The following is a 14,778-nucleotide window of genomic DNA, read 5'->3' on the forward strand; positions in this document are numbered from 1 at the left end:
TGACAATAATTGTGGACTTACGCATATTTTTCCTTTCAGTTCTATCAATTTTTACTTAAGTATTTTGAAGCTTTTTTATAGGTGCCTATGTGTTTAGGATTATTAATATATATATATATATATATATATATATATATATTATTATTTACCCCTTTATTAGGAGTAAATGACAGTTTTTATCCCTGATTATATTCTTTGCTCTGAATTCTCTTTTGCCTAATATTAATATAGCCAGAAGCTTTTTTTTCCATAATGCTAGCAAGGGTAACTCCTTCCTTTTTTTTTTTAACTTTTATTTGTGCTTTCATATTTAAGTATCTTTCTTATAGGCATTATGTAATTGAATCTTGATTTTTTTTATTCTACCTAATAATAATTGGGATTTTTCATTGGGATTTTTAAATTTTTTATAATTTATTTAAGAAATCTCTATACCTGGAGCGCCTGGGTGGCTCACTCATTAAACATCTGCCTTTGGCTCAGGTCATGATCCCAGGATCTTGGGACAGAGCCCTACATTGGGCTCCCTGCTCAGTGGGAAGCCTGCTTCCTCCTCTCCCACTCCCCCTGCTTCTGTTCTCTCTCTATGCCTTTCTCCGTCAAATAAAATAAATAGAGTCTTTTAAAAAAAGATAGAAAGAAAGGAAGGAAGGAAGGAAAGAAGGGAGGGAGGGAGGGAAGGAAGAAAAAGGAAAAAAATCTCTACACCCAATGTGGGGCTCAAACCCATAACCCAGAGATTTGGAGATCAAGAGTTGCACACTCCACTGACTGAGCCGGCCAGTTGCCTTTTAGTTGGTATTTTTAGATATTTAATATGATTGTTGATTCTGTTAGAGGTGAGTATATCATCTTGCTACTTATTTTATTTTTGTTCTTTTTTGTTGTTGTTTCTATTTGTTATTTCAATTTGTTTTTTCTTTTTTCCTCTTTCCTGCCTTCTTTTGGATTTTTACAAGTCTAGTTGGGAACAGGTACTATTCCCTTTAATCCTTTCAAATTGTTCTTTTCCTGACCATTTCTGCACAAGCATGCTGCATCAGCACTCTGCTGAATATTCCAGGGATACTGTCTATGCATCTCTGGGGTTCTCTCTGTATGCAGTTCTCCCTTTGGTATTCTGTTCTATAAACTCTAGCTGTTTGGTTTCCCCACTCTCAACTGTGTTGCCTCAGCTCTGGACGCTGTCAAGTTCTGCTTCAACTCCCCTCCCCTCCCTGTGTCATGGCCTAGATATCTCACAAGGCAGTAAGTTTGGGCAGGTGTCTTTGTTTCTCATCTCTCAGGGATTACTGTCCTTCACTGCCTGATGACCAGTGTTTTGAAAACCAGTGTTCCATGTATTTATATATATGTCGTTTCAGGGAAGAAAGTAAATCTGGTCCATGTTACTTCATTTTAGTTAGAAGTCAACTTCTTGGGGTTCCTGGCTGACTCCCCCAAAAGAGTGTGTGACTCTTGATCTTGGTGTCTTGAGTTTGAGTCTCACATTGGATATAGAGACTAAGCAAATAAAAAAAAAAAATTTTAAGTGAAAGTCTTCATTATCCAATATTTAAAAGTTGCTCTAAAACACCAATAATCAAGACTATGGTGTTGGTGAAGGGACAGATAGAGTTCAATAGAACATAAAGAGTCTAGAAACAGAGCCAAACAAACATGGCAAACTCATTTTTCACAAAGGTACAGAAACAGTTCAATAAAGGGCACTCTTTTCAACAATGGTGTTAGACCCACTGCATATCTACATGCATAAAAATGAACTTCAACTTAATTATCACAACTTGGACAAAAATTAACTCAAAATGAATCATGAATCTAGAAATATAAAATTACAGAACTTTTAGGAATAAACAGAAGAAAACCTTCCTGACTGGAAATAAAGCAAAGAATTCTTAGACGTGACACCAAAATCACAATCCATAAGAGAAAAAAATTGGCAACTTGTCAATTTAAAAAATTTAAAACTACAAAAAAAAAAAGTAAACCCACCAAAAAAATTTTTAAAAATTACTGGGAAGAGAATGGAAAGACAAGCTACAGGCAGAGAAAAAATATTTGCAAATCACATAACTGACAAAAATCTTGGGACTCTGAATACAGAAGCTCTCCCTATCTAAGGTTTCAAGTATCCACAGTCACTCTTAATCCAGAAGGAGGTGGATGATCCTCCTTCTCAGGTATCATCGGGTCAGCAGTAGCGGAACGCTATGACACAATGCCTACATCATTCCCTTCCCTTCATCTCATCGTGTACGCATCATCTCACGTGATCACAGGGTGAGTACAGTACAGTAAGGTATGTTGAGATAAACCACATTCACATGACCTTTAATACAGTATATTGTCATAACTGGTCTATTTTTTAAAAAAATATTTTATTTATTTGACAGACAGAGATAACAAGTAGGCAGAGAGGCAAACAGAGAGGAGGAAGCAGGTTCCCCGCTGAGCAGAGAGCATGATGCAGGGCTCGATCCCAGGACCCTGAGATCATAACCTGAGCTGAAGGCAGAGGCTTAACCCACTGAGCCCCATAACTGTTCTATTTTATTAGTTGCTTTTAATCTCTTACTATGCCTAATTTATAAATTAAACTTCATCATGGGTGTATATATAGAGGAAAGCAAAAAACACAGTATATAGGGTTCAGCACTATCCATGATTTCAGGCATCCACGGTGGGTATTAGAATGTAGCCCTGTACATAAAGGGGGGGTAATGTATATAATGAACTCTTAAAGCTCAACAGTAAGAAAACGATGGATTTAATTTTAAAATGGTCCGATCGCTTGGAGAAACACTTCACCAAAGAGGATAAATGTTGTATCCCCTTCCACCATGCGAGGACACAACGAGAAGCCAGCAGTCCGCAACTGAGAAGATGGCTACCCCCAGAACCTGACCATGGCAACACCCTGATCTTGGACTTCCAGACTCCAGAACTGTCAGAAACAAATTTCTGTGGTTTGTAAGCCTGTGTAAGTCTGTGGTATTTTGTTAGAGCAGCCTGAACAGACTGAGTGACATAACAAGCCCATGAACAGATGAGCAACATTAGGAGACATTAGAGAGCTACAACCTAAAACCATGATCAGATCCTACTGCACATCTGAAAGAATGATAAAAACAAAAGATATTGACAATAGAATGGCTAAAATAAAAACCACAGGAAACAACAGATGTTGGCGAGGATGTGGAGATAAAGGAACCCTCATGCACTGTTGGTGGGAATGCAAACTGGTGCAGCCACTCTGGAAAACAGCATGGAGGTTCCTCAAAAAATTAAAAATAGAGCTACCTTATGATCCAGTAATTGCAACTAATGGCTATTTAACCAAAAAATAAAACAGTAATTCAAAGGGATACATCAGCCCTATGTTTATTGCAGTATTGTTTAAACAGCCAAATTATGGAAGCAGCCCAACTATCCATCAATTGACGAGTGCGTAACGATGAAATGGGCATGTATATATGAGGTAACATTATTCTGACATAAAAAAGAATGAAATCTTGCCACTGGCAACAACATGGATAGAGCTAAAGACTACAAAATAAGCCAGCCAGAGAAAGACCTTATGATCTCATTCATATATGGAATTTAAGTAAGCAAAGGAAATAAGAGAGGGACAAACCAAGAGACAGACTCTTAAACTGCAGAGAACAAACTGATGGTTACCAGCAAGGAAATGGTGGGAGAAGGGGGAAACAGGTGAGATGGGGATTAAGGAATATACTCATCATGATGAAAAAAATTAATAAAAAGGAATGAAGAAAGGTTATGAACATATCCTTCTTAGATAGATACATTGGATTAACTCTAGCAGGTCTCTCGGTTTAAACTGATCAATTATAGTGTATTTATATTTATGAAGTTATTGTACCAAATACGACAAAATAACATGCAGAACACACATTCTGTAGTACTAATTAGTTATACTATTCTTCAGTGGAATTTAGCAACAATTTCATAAAAGTGATGTGAATTTTCAACTTAAAAGAGAAAAAAAAGGATACTGACCATAGTTAAGTGCTGTCAGCTGGAACTCTGAAGCATTGCTGATAGGAATGCAAACTGGTAGAGCCACTCTGGATAATAGTTCGGCAGTTTCTTATAAAACATACACTTACCATATGATTTGGCGATTCCAGTCCTGGTTATTTGCTCAACAAACGGAAACATATTTCTGCCCAAAAACCTGTGCACAAACAGTTAGCTGTTCCAAATACAATTGCACGTGTGTATAACCGACACGTAAATGGCTTCCAAAAAAATGTGGCACATTCGATACAATGGAATATTACTTGGCAGGAATAGAAAATGGACTTTGATATATACAGCCTGGATCAGTCTCAAAGGCCTTATGCTGAGTGACAGAAGCCAGCCCCACAAGGTTACATACTGTAGGATTTTACCTATCTGATGTTCTCAAAAGGAAAAAACGTGCATGTCAGAGAATAAATCTATGGTGGGACAGCATGAGCGGTGAGAGGAAGCTGTTACTACACAGGGGTAGGTGGCACGAGGACATTTTGAGGGTGATGGAACCAGCTCCTAATGGAGGTGGAAGTTCCTAAATCTGTGTTGGTGTCAAAATTCAGAGTTGCACATCTAAAAAAAGTTAGCTTTACTGTATGTTACTTCTAAAAGTTAAATAAGCCTTACAGAAAACTTGACAGCAGAGTTAACACTACATGGTGACAACCAGTTGGCCACACAGATATTCTGGGAAGAGCATTCCAGGCAGAGTCAACAGCTCACTCACGTCTCTGGGCTGGAACAGGCCTAGGATATTCAAGGAACAGTGGGGAGGCTGGTGTGGCTAGAGTGGAGTAAGTAGAGGAGAGGCGAGACAGCCAGAGATATAATGGGGAACTGGATCATGTCGTGTTGGTGCCATTGTAAGGACTTCGGCTCCTGGGAGAAGTGGGGGGCCACTACAAGGTTCTGAGCAGCCAAGTAATGCAAACTTTTAAAAAGGATCACCAGGAGGGGCACCTGGGGGGCTCAGTGGGTTAAGCCTCTGCCTTTGGCTCGGGTCATAGTCTCTGGGTCCTGGGATCGAGCCCCGCATCGGGCTCCCTGCCACGGACAGAGCCTGCTTCTCCCTCTCCCTCTGCTGTTCCCCTGCTTGTGCTTTCTGTCATATTTAAGTAAAATCTTTAAAAAATAATAATAAAATAATAAAAGGATCACCGGTTTCTATGTGGAAAACAGACTGGGAGCGACTTCGGTAACCTAGGTGAGGACTATGGCTTAGTCCAGAGTGGTTGTGACAGATGTGGGGAGAAACAGTTGGGGTTTAGGTCTATTTTGAAGGTAGACCCAAGAAGATTCTCTGCTGGAGGAGACTGAGAGAAGGAAAGACATCAGGGATGACTACAAGTTTTTTGGCCTTGAGCAACCACAAGTGATGGAAATGGGGGCCGCTGAACAGAGTAGTCTTTGGTGGAGCAGGCTGTAGGAAAGAACAGTTGTTCCATTTTCAATATGCATCGTTTGTGATTTTATGAGACAGCCGAGTGGAAATTTCACCCTTGGCTGGAAAGACCAAGGCACACATAGGGGCCCTGGGCAGACGTGAGTACACTGTGTGGTGGGCCTCTGCGTGGAGAGGAGCTGCGGAAGGTTCTGGAGCACAGTGAGCATGTGTGCTGTGGGAAGCTCACAGACCAGAAGGCGTCATCACCTGTCAATGACAAGTTCAAGGGCAGGATTTGTGCCCCGGTGTTGACTCAGAGGTGAAGCTCATTTGACTTGGTCCTCCAGACTTCCCCTGCTTCAGGAAATAAGGCTTTCTTTGGTGAAGAAGGAGTCTCTGAAGACAAAGTCTTAAATGAATTAGTCTTTTCTCGAAGTACACATTTGAGACTGTGCTTCCCTCGCTGGCAAGCTTTGCTGTAATTGGCAGAATACGGCTGGGGTGTGCAGTGGATAGAAGGGCACATTACCAAGATCCAGTGTCCTGACAGGGAACACATTTAAAAGATTTCCTATTGAACATATGTCTTGAGGGTTTTTTTCCTTCCCTTATGGCAATAAGGCAAATTTTTTCAATGAGGAGATACTGATATGAAATCATCACCTTCTCTATCAATTTAGTATTCTTCAAGGTGTTTGAAATTCCCTAATATCTCAAGGGATATTATTGGTCATTGTTACCTTAGCCCTATTACAGAGGGTCAGAAATAACAAGATCTAGATATTTTAACAGAATTTCATTTAATGAGTGTATTTAAAGTTCATCTCTTCCAAAAACAGCATTTTAATTACATTTAAATTGTGTTCATTTTAAATATCAACAAACCCATCATTTACATACAGAGCTAGATATTAGAAAACAGAAGGAAATTAAAATAAGTTTTATTTTTTTTAAAAGTCCTCACTTCCAAATTTAGAACACCGTAACTGCTAAATATATACCTCAACAAAGTATATATACATTATCAGAAAAAACACAAGTTTCTGTAATGGGAAAAGAACTGTAATACACATAGAGCAGAACATAATTCACATAGGCTCAATTTACAGGTGTATCTCTCATAGTATAAAACAAACAAAAACCAGTAACTACAAAAAGGCAAAAATAGGCAAAAAAATCACAGCTGCCATTCTAAGCTACTATGCCAACATACAACGCTTTCCAAGAGAAAGGAGGATTTTCAAGATCTTATGGTCACCCTAACTTTTCACTTCTTTATTCTCAAATGCAGACGCAAAAAACTTAGAGGAGTTGTCTTCTTGTCTTTAAATTAGATTCAGGTCGGTTTTTCTTCATGCAGCAATAACCCAAATATATCATGAGACGTGCTATCAAAGCTGCTCTATTTAGAGCTCAATAACCAAGACATTTCTTTCATTTCTCCCTGTACCTTTATTTCCCTTCAAAAAGCCTCCGGGGAAACTTTATAGACAGTGGTGGTAAAGTTATCAAATAATCCTGAGATGACAAAAAAAAAAAGAAAAAATAGGAGAGTTGGCACTACACAGGTTTATAAAAAATTACCCATTTATTAAACCATAAATGCAAAAAAAATAAGAAATCCAAAAATGTAAGTAGGATGGAAAGTACTAGAAAACAAATAAAAGGCATTCAGAATTGTGGTGCCGGGGACCTTAGTTTGAAAGACATACACCAACAAAGCTCTCACTAACTGTTAGGCACTTTTTTTTTTTAACATGTTTCATTTGTTTCCATTTTTAACTTGTCTAAATCAAGCTTCTCTAGCCAAAACGAAGAGGACATAATTACAGCACTCATGCGAGAGAGGTGTGAAGGCTGTATGCAGCACACTGGGTTAAGAGGCAAGAGGATCAGGAATAAGACTAAGCACTAAATCTTATCTGAGCAAAGACAAGGAGTGAGGAACTCTCTCATTTCCTTCAGATGTTACTGCACTTCGTAATCAAAGAAAAAGAACATCTCTCCGTTTTTTCTTCATGTATCTCAGGTTTAAAATGGCAGAATGAATAGTCCTTAATCAGCACACACTATTTTCAAAAGGGGCATTTTTAGAATTGGGTTATTTGCTTATTTTTTAACAACAAAACTTAAAGAGTTGATGGTTCTAAAATGGTGCTCAGGTGTACTGACACATTCAGGCCTTTTTCTTAAAACAATTAACTTTGCATTACGAAAAAATCATAGGTCAATTAAGAGTCATAGGTCAGTGTTTTCAACAAATGAAATGTTTAACTTCAAAATTAAGTATGGTTCGAACAACTGCTGTTGTGCCAAACAATGAAACTACTACTATTTTATTCACTTATAAACATATAGTTAACAAACATGACATAATCATTCTTTACCATCACTATAAAAATGTAAATTACCCTTTTCTCTTTTTTATGAAGATGGTGGGTCTTAAGAGAAACTCTCAACCAGAAAAGCCCATCCACTCCTAACAAACATGTCCACCTCGGTTTTTAGAAGTCAGTGCATTCGGTGGCTTTAAATAGGTACAGCGTTCTCCTGTAGCTAAGAGCTCTAAACGAGTTAAAAAAAAAAAAAAAAAAAGATAAATAATTTGAAAGATATCCTTAGTGATTACAAATACTGCCAATACTCAAAGTCAAGGAGCAGATAACCTGAGTGTCAGTCGGCTGCGGTTTTGTCTCCCAGGGGAAGGCGTTCCCATAGCTGCAGCAACTGTTCGCCAACCTGAGGCTCTAGCTCCTAGATAAAGCAGATGTCAGAATAAACACCAAAGGAACTAGACTGAATTATTTAAATCACCAAAACCTATGCTGATAAAAATGTAGGACAAATCCATTCAATTTCATTTTTCTACCAGAACATGATAAAATCACATGGCATGTTTGCTCTGGGATTCTCTGTGTTCAGGTCTGTGAAGTTCACTTCCAGACTTCAAGATTAGAGTTAGCCTGCAAGTATGGCAACAATGTGTGACAAAATGGTAATTTCCACAGAGTTCTCCCGGAACTTCTATCTGGAAATACAGAATTTCGTTTTTAATGGGGATTTGCCAACGGCACTCAGCTTCAGCTTTCAAAGGTTTACTCTGAAATCTAGCATATTAGATGTTTGGGGGTTTTAAAGAAATCATCGAGAGTATATGATATTCTTATCTTAGGAATTAGACTTATTTCAAAATCCTTATTATAGAATAAAAATTAAAATATTCTGATACAACTGAAAAGAATGTCATTTATAGTCCTCTTGTGATATGATGTGCACTTAAAGAGAACCCAAACACTTTATGTATGGTGATTTAAACGGAGTCACACTAGTTTAAATAAATTATTAGCTGTGTGACCTTAGAACAATTTCTCCTGTTTCTCCTGATTAAAACTGGGCTAATAACTCAACATGCATTGAATTAAACTACTTCATGTATAGCAGCTAGCAATGTGGTCCATATTTATGGTAATTCCCATCTCCTTAACTAGTTCAAAATGCATGTCAGCAGCTATCATGATAAAGCCCAAGTAAATGCAACAGAAATAAAACAAGCCACAAAAATATAAAAAGGCTGTTATCTATGTTATATAATTAGTTAAAGCACAAAGAAGTCAGATACTACTGTTACCCTTAGACTTCAGAATTACACTCGGTTTTGAGCAAATCTCCCATTAGTAAGGTAACAGGAGCCTCCGTGAAGTAACTTATGAAAGATTTTATATGTATGTAATGGCAGAGAGAAGCCCAGGTTACACAATGTTAAGAAAGCCACGAGCTCTGTCAAACACCTGTGCAAGCAGGTGTTCACTAGCTCTTCCACATGTCGGAACCACCTCCTGTGTGCGTGTGGAACGTACATTCTGTACTCTTATGTCTCCTCCTCAAACCACCGAGTAACAGCAAGCAAAACAAAAAGAAAAGCAGGAGACAAATATTAAATGCCACTGTATACCTGCCCATCTCTGCTGATCTGGACTTTCTTGTTGTCGTTCCAGGGATTGAGTAAGTGGTGAGCAAACTGAAAGGGAAGACTTTCCTTCCGGACCCACTCCACCTTAAATACTCCTCCCAGTCCAGCTGAGCCCCAGTCCTGGCTCTTCTCCCTTCCTATCTCAGAAGACATCCTAGAAAATCCCTGTGGGTAAAATGAGGGCAAGGGGAAAGGTGAGGATGATATTAAAATTGTCTGAATTCAATTTATCTGAGAAAGCTCTGAGGTTTTTTAAATTTTAAGGTAAAAATGTAATATAAAAATAATAGATACCTCACAAAAACCAAAAATTAGTTACTTACTGTTTTTCATAAAAAGAAGTATTTGCAAATTTTAGAGGGAAGACTGATTCCAGCCTTCTAACATAATTTCAATATGAACAGATACTTTCTAAATAATGTATTAACAGCCCTAAACCCACACTTAGTCCATGATAAACAGATACAATCTAACCCAATAGTTTTTACTTCCAAAAATTATAATATCAAATAATAAATTCCTTAGTTTCTAAATTCAGATGGACATCGAGTCAAGAGGAGTTAAGAAACACACTCAGTTTCTGAATTACCAATTCTAACTTTCTTATCTCTTTAAAAAAAAATTTTACCAAAAAGTCAAGCTTCTCATTACTCTCAATCCACCTGAGAAATAATAAATCTGAACTTGTCCTCAGAAGGAGAAATGGCTCATCTAGAGAGGTTCTGGTAAGACGAGGAAAACAACGGGATCCCTAGAGTCAGTCCCTTGAAGAGCTAACACTACATCCCTCATGCTCAGTCATGCAAAATGCGTTCTTACATCCCGATACAATAAAAAGCCAGGGTGGTTTGGGGGTTTTGTTTTAATCTGTGTGGTCTAATGTGCAGCCAGAACAACCCCGTTTTACTGGTTCAGGATGGCTCACCTGGAAATGTCCAGATCCTTGAACAGAAAATACCAAGTAAACCATGCTGCTTTCCCAAAAGGCTCGATTTAGCTTCCGCTCATTACTAGGGGTTGTAGACCAGATACCCTTCTGCTGAGAAATTTCAAGGTTTCTCAAATTGCTACTCTTCATTATGAAGTATCGAATAGGCATGTTTGGTCTTGGTGAAGGAGATTTTGAGCCCTATAAAAGAATGCATAAATTCTTGAAAGGTAATTTGACCTTCCGAAATCAATAGGCTCCATTAAATAACATCTTCATAAACATATAAATCAAAATATTTTACCAAATATTCAACAAATGCAAATAGCTCCATCATGCCTGAAAAGCTACATAAGACTTGATCAAAATGAGGTTAAAGAGCCAAAACCAAGCACTCATTTTCAAGAGCATTCAAAATCCCTTATCAAGAAAGGATCCTGGATTACAAACTTTGATTTATGCTCCAAATGTACTTTCAGAAAATATTTTAATAAACTTTCAAACACTGAAAACAAAACAAAAATTGCTTCAGCTTACCGCCTGGATACAGTTTCCAGGCAACAGTGCAGGAGAGGGAAACAAACAGAACCCGTCTCCCTGAACTGCAGAGACAGAGCTTGGAGTCGAGAGGCCCAGTAGTCAGAGTGTGCATAACAGAGGGCTGGACAGAAGAGAGCTGCACAGAAACAGAGTTCCTGAAGAACTGAAGACAGGTCCCCACAGAAACGGAGTTTCTGACTCCATACTGACCTACACACGCTTACGAAAACTTGACCTAACGCCAGGGAAAGCAGTAGACTTAAACCATTCCTGGAGCTCACATGGGGCTGGGAGCAATCCCCGTTATCCCCAGCCATGATGGAAAGAACTGTTAATACAGATGGCATTAGCCCCCAGAAGGCTTACACCTTAGTACTGAAACTAAATTCGTACCAGAATAAAAACTGCTTGGGACCTACCATAACATCGCGTAAAAGTAAATCTCAACAAGATTAAACCGACAGCAACTAATTTAGCTCTGTAACAGAACAACGTCTGACAGTACTTAAAGGAACACAACAAAAATCTAGCAGCCAAACAAAACTATAAGGAATGTCAAGAAATGAGAAACTATGACCCATAACCTAGGGAAAAAATGAACAAATAGGGAAAGAGATCTGACAGATGATGGAATTAGGAGACAAGAATGTCAGACCAGCTATTACCAATACATGCACTGTGCTCAGGACGGTAAAGTGAACATGAACATGCCTTTTGAAATGAGAAATGGAAGGTATTTCTTTAAAGACCCAAAGGATGCTCTAGAGATGAAGGCAGTGAAAAATACAGTAGAAAGGATACATAGCCGATGAGACACCACAAATAAAAAGCTCAGTGAACTTACACACATAGCTAGAGAAACCATCGCAAATGAAACAAACAGATGAAAACAACTGAAAAAAATGAAGAAAGCTTCAGTGACCTGTGGAATAGTATCGACACTTGTGCATCCAAACTCCTATAAAGGAGAGGGAAGTGGTAAGACAAAATATATATATATGGAGAAGTAATGGTCCTACATTTTACAAAATTGATGTAAACTATAAATACAAAGATTATAAGAACTACAAATAGTAACATACCAAAATCGAACTACTGAAAACCACTGACAAAAAGAAAATCTTAAAAGCAGCTAGAGGGGAAAAAAAAAATACATTACATACAAGAAAATAAAATTAAGAATCACAGTAAACTTCCCTCAGAAATTATAAAGAAGATAATGGAATGACATCTTTGCCTAAATTAAAGAAAACCATGTCAACCTAGAATTATATACACAGTAAAAATATCTTCCGAAAATAAAGGTGAAAAAGGTTTTTTAGACAAAAGCTTAACAACTCCATTTCTAGAATATCTGTACTAAAAGAAATGGTAAAATGTTTCCAGACAGAAGTGTATGATTCAAGACAGAAATTCAGATCAACACAAAAGAATAAAGAGCACAAGAAATGGTAAATATTGAATAAATATAAAAGACATTTTTCTGACTTTTGAGAAAAGACACTTTACTTTGAAGTAAAAATACTACACTGGCATTTTTAACATGAGACCAGTAACACAAAAGACTGGGGGGTGAAATACACTGTTGCAAGCTTCTCAAACTATACCTGAAGCACATAATACTAATTGGAAATATACCAAGGAGAGTTAAAAAGGGCTTTAGGTACGAATTCTACCAAACATTTAAGGAAAAAAATCTTATCAATTCTAGGCATCTCTTCTAAAAACCTTAAGTGGAAAGAAGACGTCCCAACTATTCTTATGAGGCCAGCATTACCCTAATACTAAAACTATACAAAAACAACACAAGCAAAGAGAACTACAGAATATTCCTCATGAACAAAGATCCCAAAATTAACAGAAGTTTTGATTAGGCAAAATCAAATCCAATAATATTTAAAACAATAATCATCGTGACCAAGTGAAGCATAAACATTAGAAAAACAGTCAATGAGATCCACTTTATTAATAGAAGAAAAAAAGAATTATGTTATCATTTCAGTAGATGTAAAAAAAAATCACTGAACATAATTCAACATTTATTCCTAATAAATCCTCTTAGCAAACTAAATCTAAAGGAAATGTCTCATAGTTATGTTATCATAAATGGTGACAGATTTAACTAGGAGCTAGCTTTCCCTCTAAGGTCAAGGCAAAGATGTCTGCTCTCAACACTTTCTATTAAACATTTTAATGGAGGTTCTAATCAGAGAGAACAGGCAAGAAAAGAAAGGAACAGAATCAACACTAGAGAGGGAAAAAGCAAAACTACCTTTATTAACAGATGAAATGATTATATATACAGAGAATCCTGAGAAATCTACATAAAAAACTAATAGGATTAACAAATGAAATAAGATTGTAGCATAGTGGGTAAATATAACAAAAAGTCAAATGTATTTCCATATGCTAGCAATGAACAACTGGAAATTAAAAATTTAAAGAACAGGGTGCCTGGGTGGCTCAGTGGGTTAAGCTTTTGCCTTCAACTCAGGTTATGATCTTAGGGTCCTGGGATACAGCCCCACATCAGGCTCTCTGCTCAGCGGGGAGCCTACTTCCCTACCCATTCTCTGCCTGCCTCTCTGCCTACTTGTGATCCCTCTCTGTCAAATAAATAAATAAAAATCTTTTTAAAAAAGATTTATTTATTTATTTGAGAGAGAGCAAGAATGAGAGAGAGAGAGAGCATGAGAAGGGGGAGGGTCAGAGGGAGAAACAGACTCCCTGCTGAGCAGGGAGCCCAATGTGGGATTCAATCCTGGGACTCCAGGATCATGACCTGAGCCAAAGGCAGTCACTTAACCAACTGAGCCACCCAGGCACCCCCAATAAATAAATAAATCTTTAAAAAAAAAAAGAACAGCATCAAAAGTATAAAATACTTAGAGATCAACTTAACAAAAAATGTGTAATACCTGAACTCTGAAATTTACAAAACATGTCTGAAAAATTTATTTTGATAAAAGAAATGCAGATGTATATTATGCTTACGCATTAGGAAACTAAAACCTGTTGTTGGTTTTCTTCAAACTGACCTATGGAATCAATGCAATTCCACTTAACACCAAAAAAAGCTTCTGTGGAAATTGACAAAAGCATTTTCTAAACTTCATATGAAAGAACACTAGCACACCCATAACACCAAAGCAATTTTTAAAAAGAAGAACAGAATTGGAGAAAAAAATTAACTGGTTTCAAGACTTAATATAAACCTACTATAATCAACTCACTGTAGCAGAGGCAAACAGAGAGGTGTAAAGATCAATGCAACAGAATCAAGTTCAATAAATAGACCACGTTACTTATGGTCAATCGGTTTTTGACAAAGGTGCCAAAATAAATCAAGGGAAAATTTAACCTTTTCAACAAATGGTGCTAGAACAATTATTAGGCAAAGCCCCATGGGGGGTTCTCGATCTCAAGACCATGAAATCATGACCTGAGCCAAAAACAAAAGTGGGACACTCAACTGACTAAGCCATCCCGGCGCCCCAGAGTTAAATAGACACTTCTTAGGACACAAAAAATATGAACGACAACAGAAAAATAGATAAAACCAAAACAGGAAAAAATAGCTCCAATGGACTTCATCAAAATTAAAAACACTTCTCTTCAAAAAACACTTGTTAAGAAAATGAATAAGCAGGCCCAGACTGTAAGAGAAATTGCAAAGCATATAAAATTAAGATCTATATGTAGAATACATTTTTTTAAATCTTACTATTAAATAAAAAAGACAAATAGTAAACCACCAGAAAAAGTTGAACAAAAATTTGAACAGATACTTCACACCAAAGAAAATTCAGGAACGGTGAGTAAGCACACGAAAAGATACTCAATATCACTAGTCATTGGGGAAACGCAAATCAAAACTACAATGGGGTATCACTACGTACCCACCAAAACGGCTAATGT

General features: G+C 37.4%; 1 protein-coding gene across 5 annotated transcripts in view; it reads right to left on the bottom strand.

Moving 5' to 3' along the window:
• Positions 1-6,203: 6,203 nt before the first annotated feature.
• YTHDC2 (YTH N6-methyladenosine RNA binding protein C2) overlaps positions 6,204-14,778 on the bottom strand; it is a 77,164-nt gene continuing 68,589 nt past the window's right edge. For 2 of the 5 annotated variants that reach the window (XM_059175840.1, XM_059175844.1), the window contains 3 exons: positions 10,318-10,521; positions 9,375-9,557; positions 6,204-8,176 (listed from right to left, as the gene is read on the bottom strand). In XM_059175840.1, coding sequence (XP_059031823.1) covers positions 8,096-8,176; positions 9,375-9,557; positions 10,318-10,521 — 468 coding nt within the window. In that variant the 3' untranslated portion in view covers positions 6,204-8,095. The remainder of the gene's footprint in view (positions 8,177-9,374; positions 9,558-10,317; positions 10,522-14,778) is intronic. The other 3 variants (XM_059175841.1, XM_059175843.1, XM_059175842.1) reach the window with 3 other exon arrangements.

The sequence above is a fragment of the Mustela lutreola genome, chromosome 5 (assembly GCF_030435805.1).
Source record: "Mustela lutreola isolate mMusLut2 chromosome 5, mMusLut2.pri, whole genome shotgun sequence".
NCBI classification, from domain to species: domain Eukaryota; kingdom Metazoa; phylum Chordata; class Mammalia; order Carnivora; family Mustelidae; genus Mustela; species Mustela lutreola.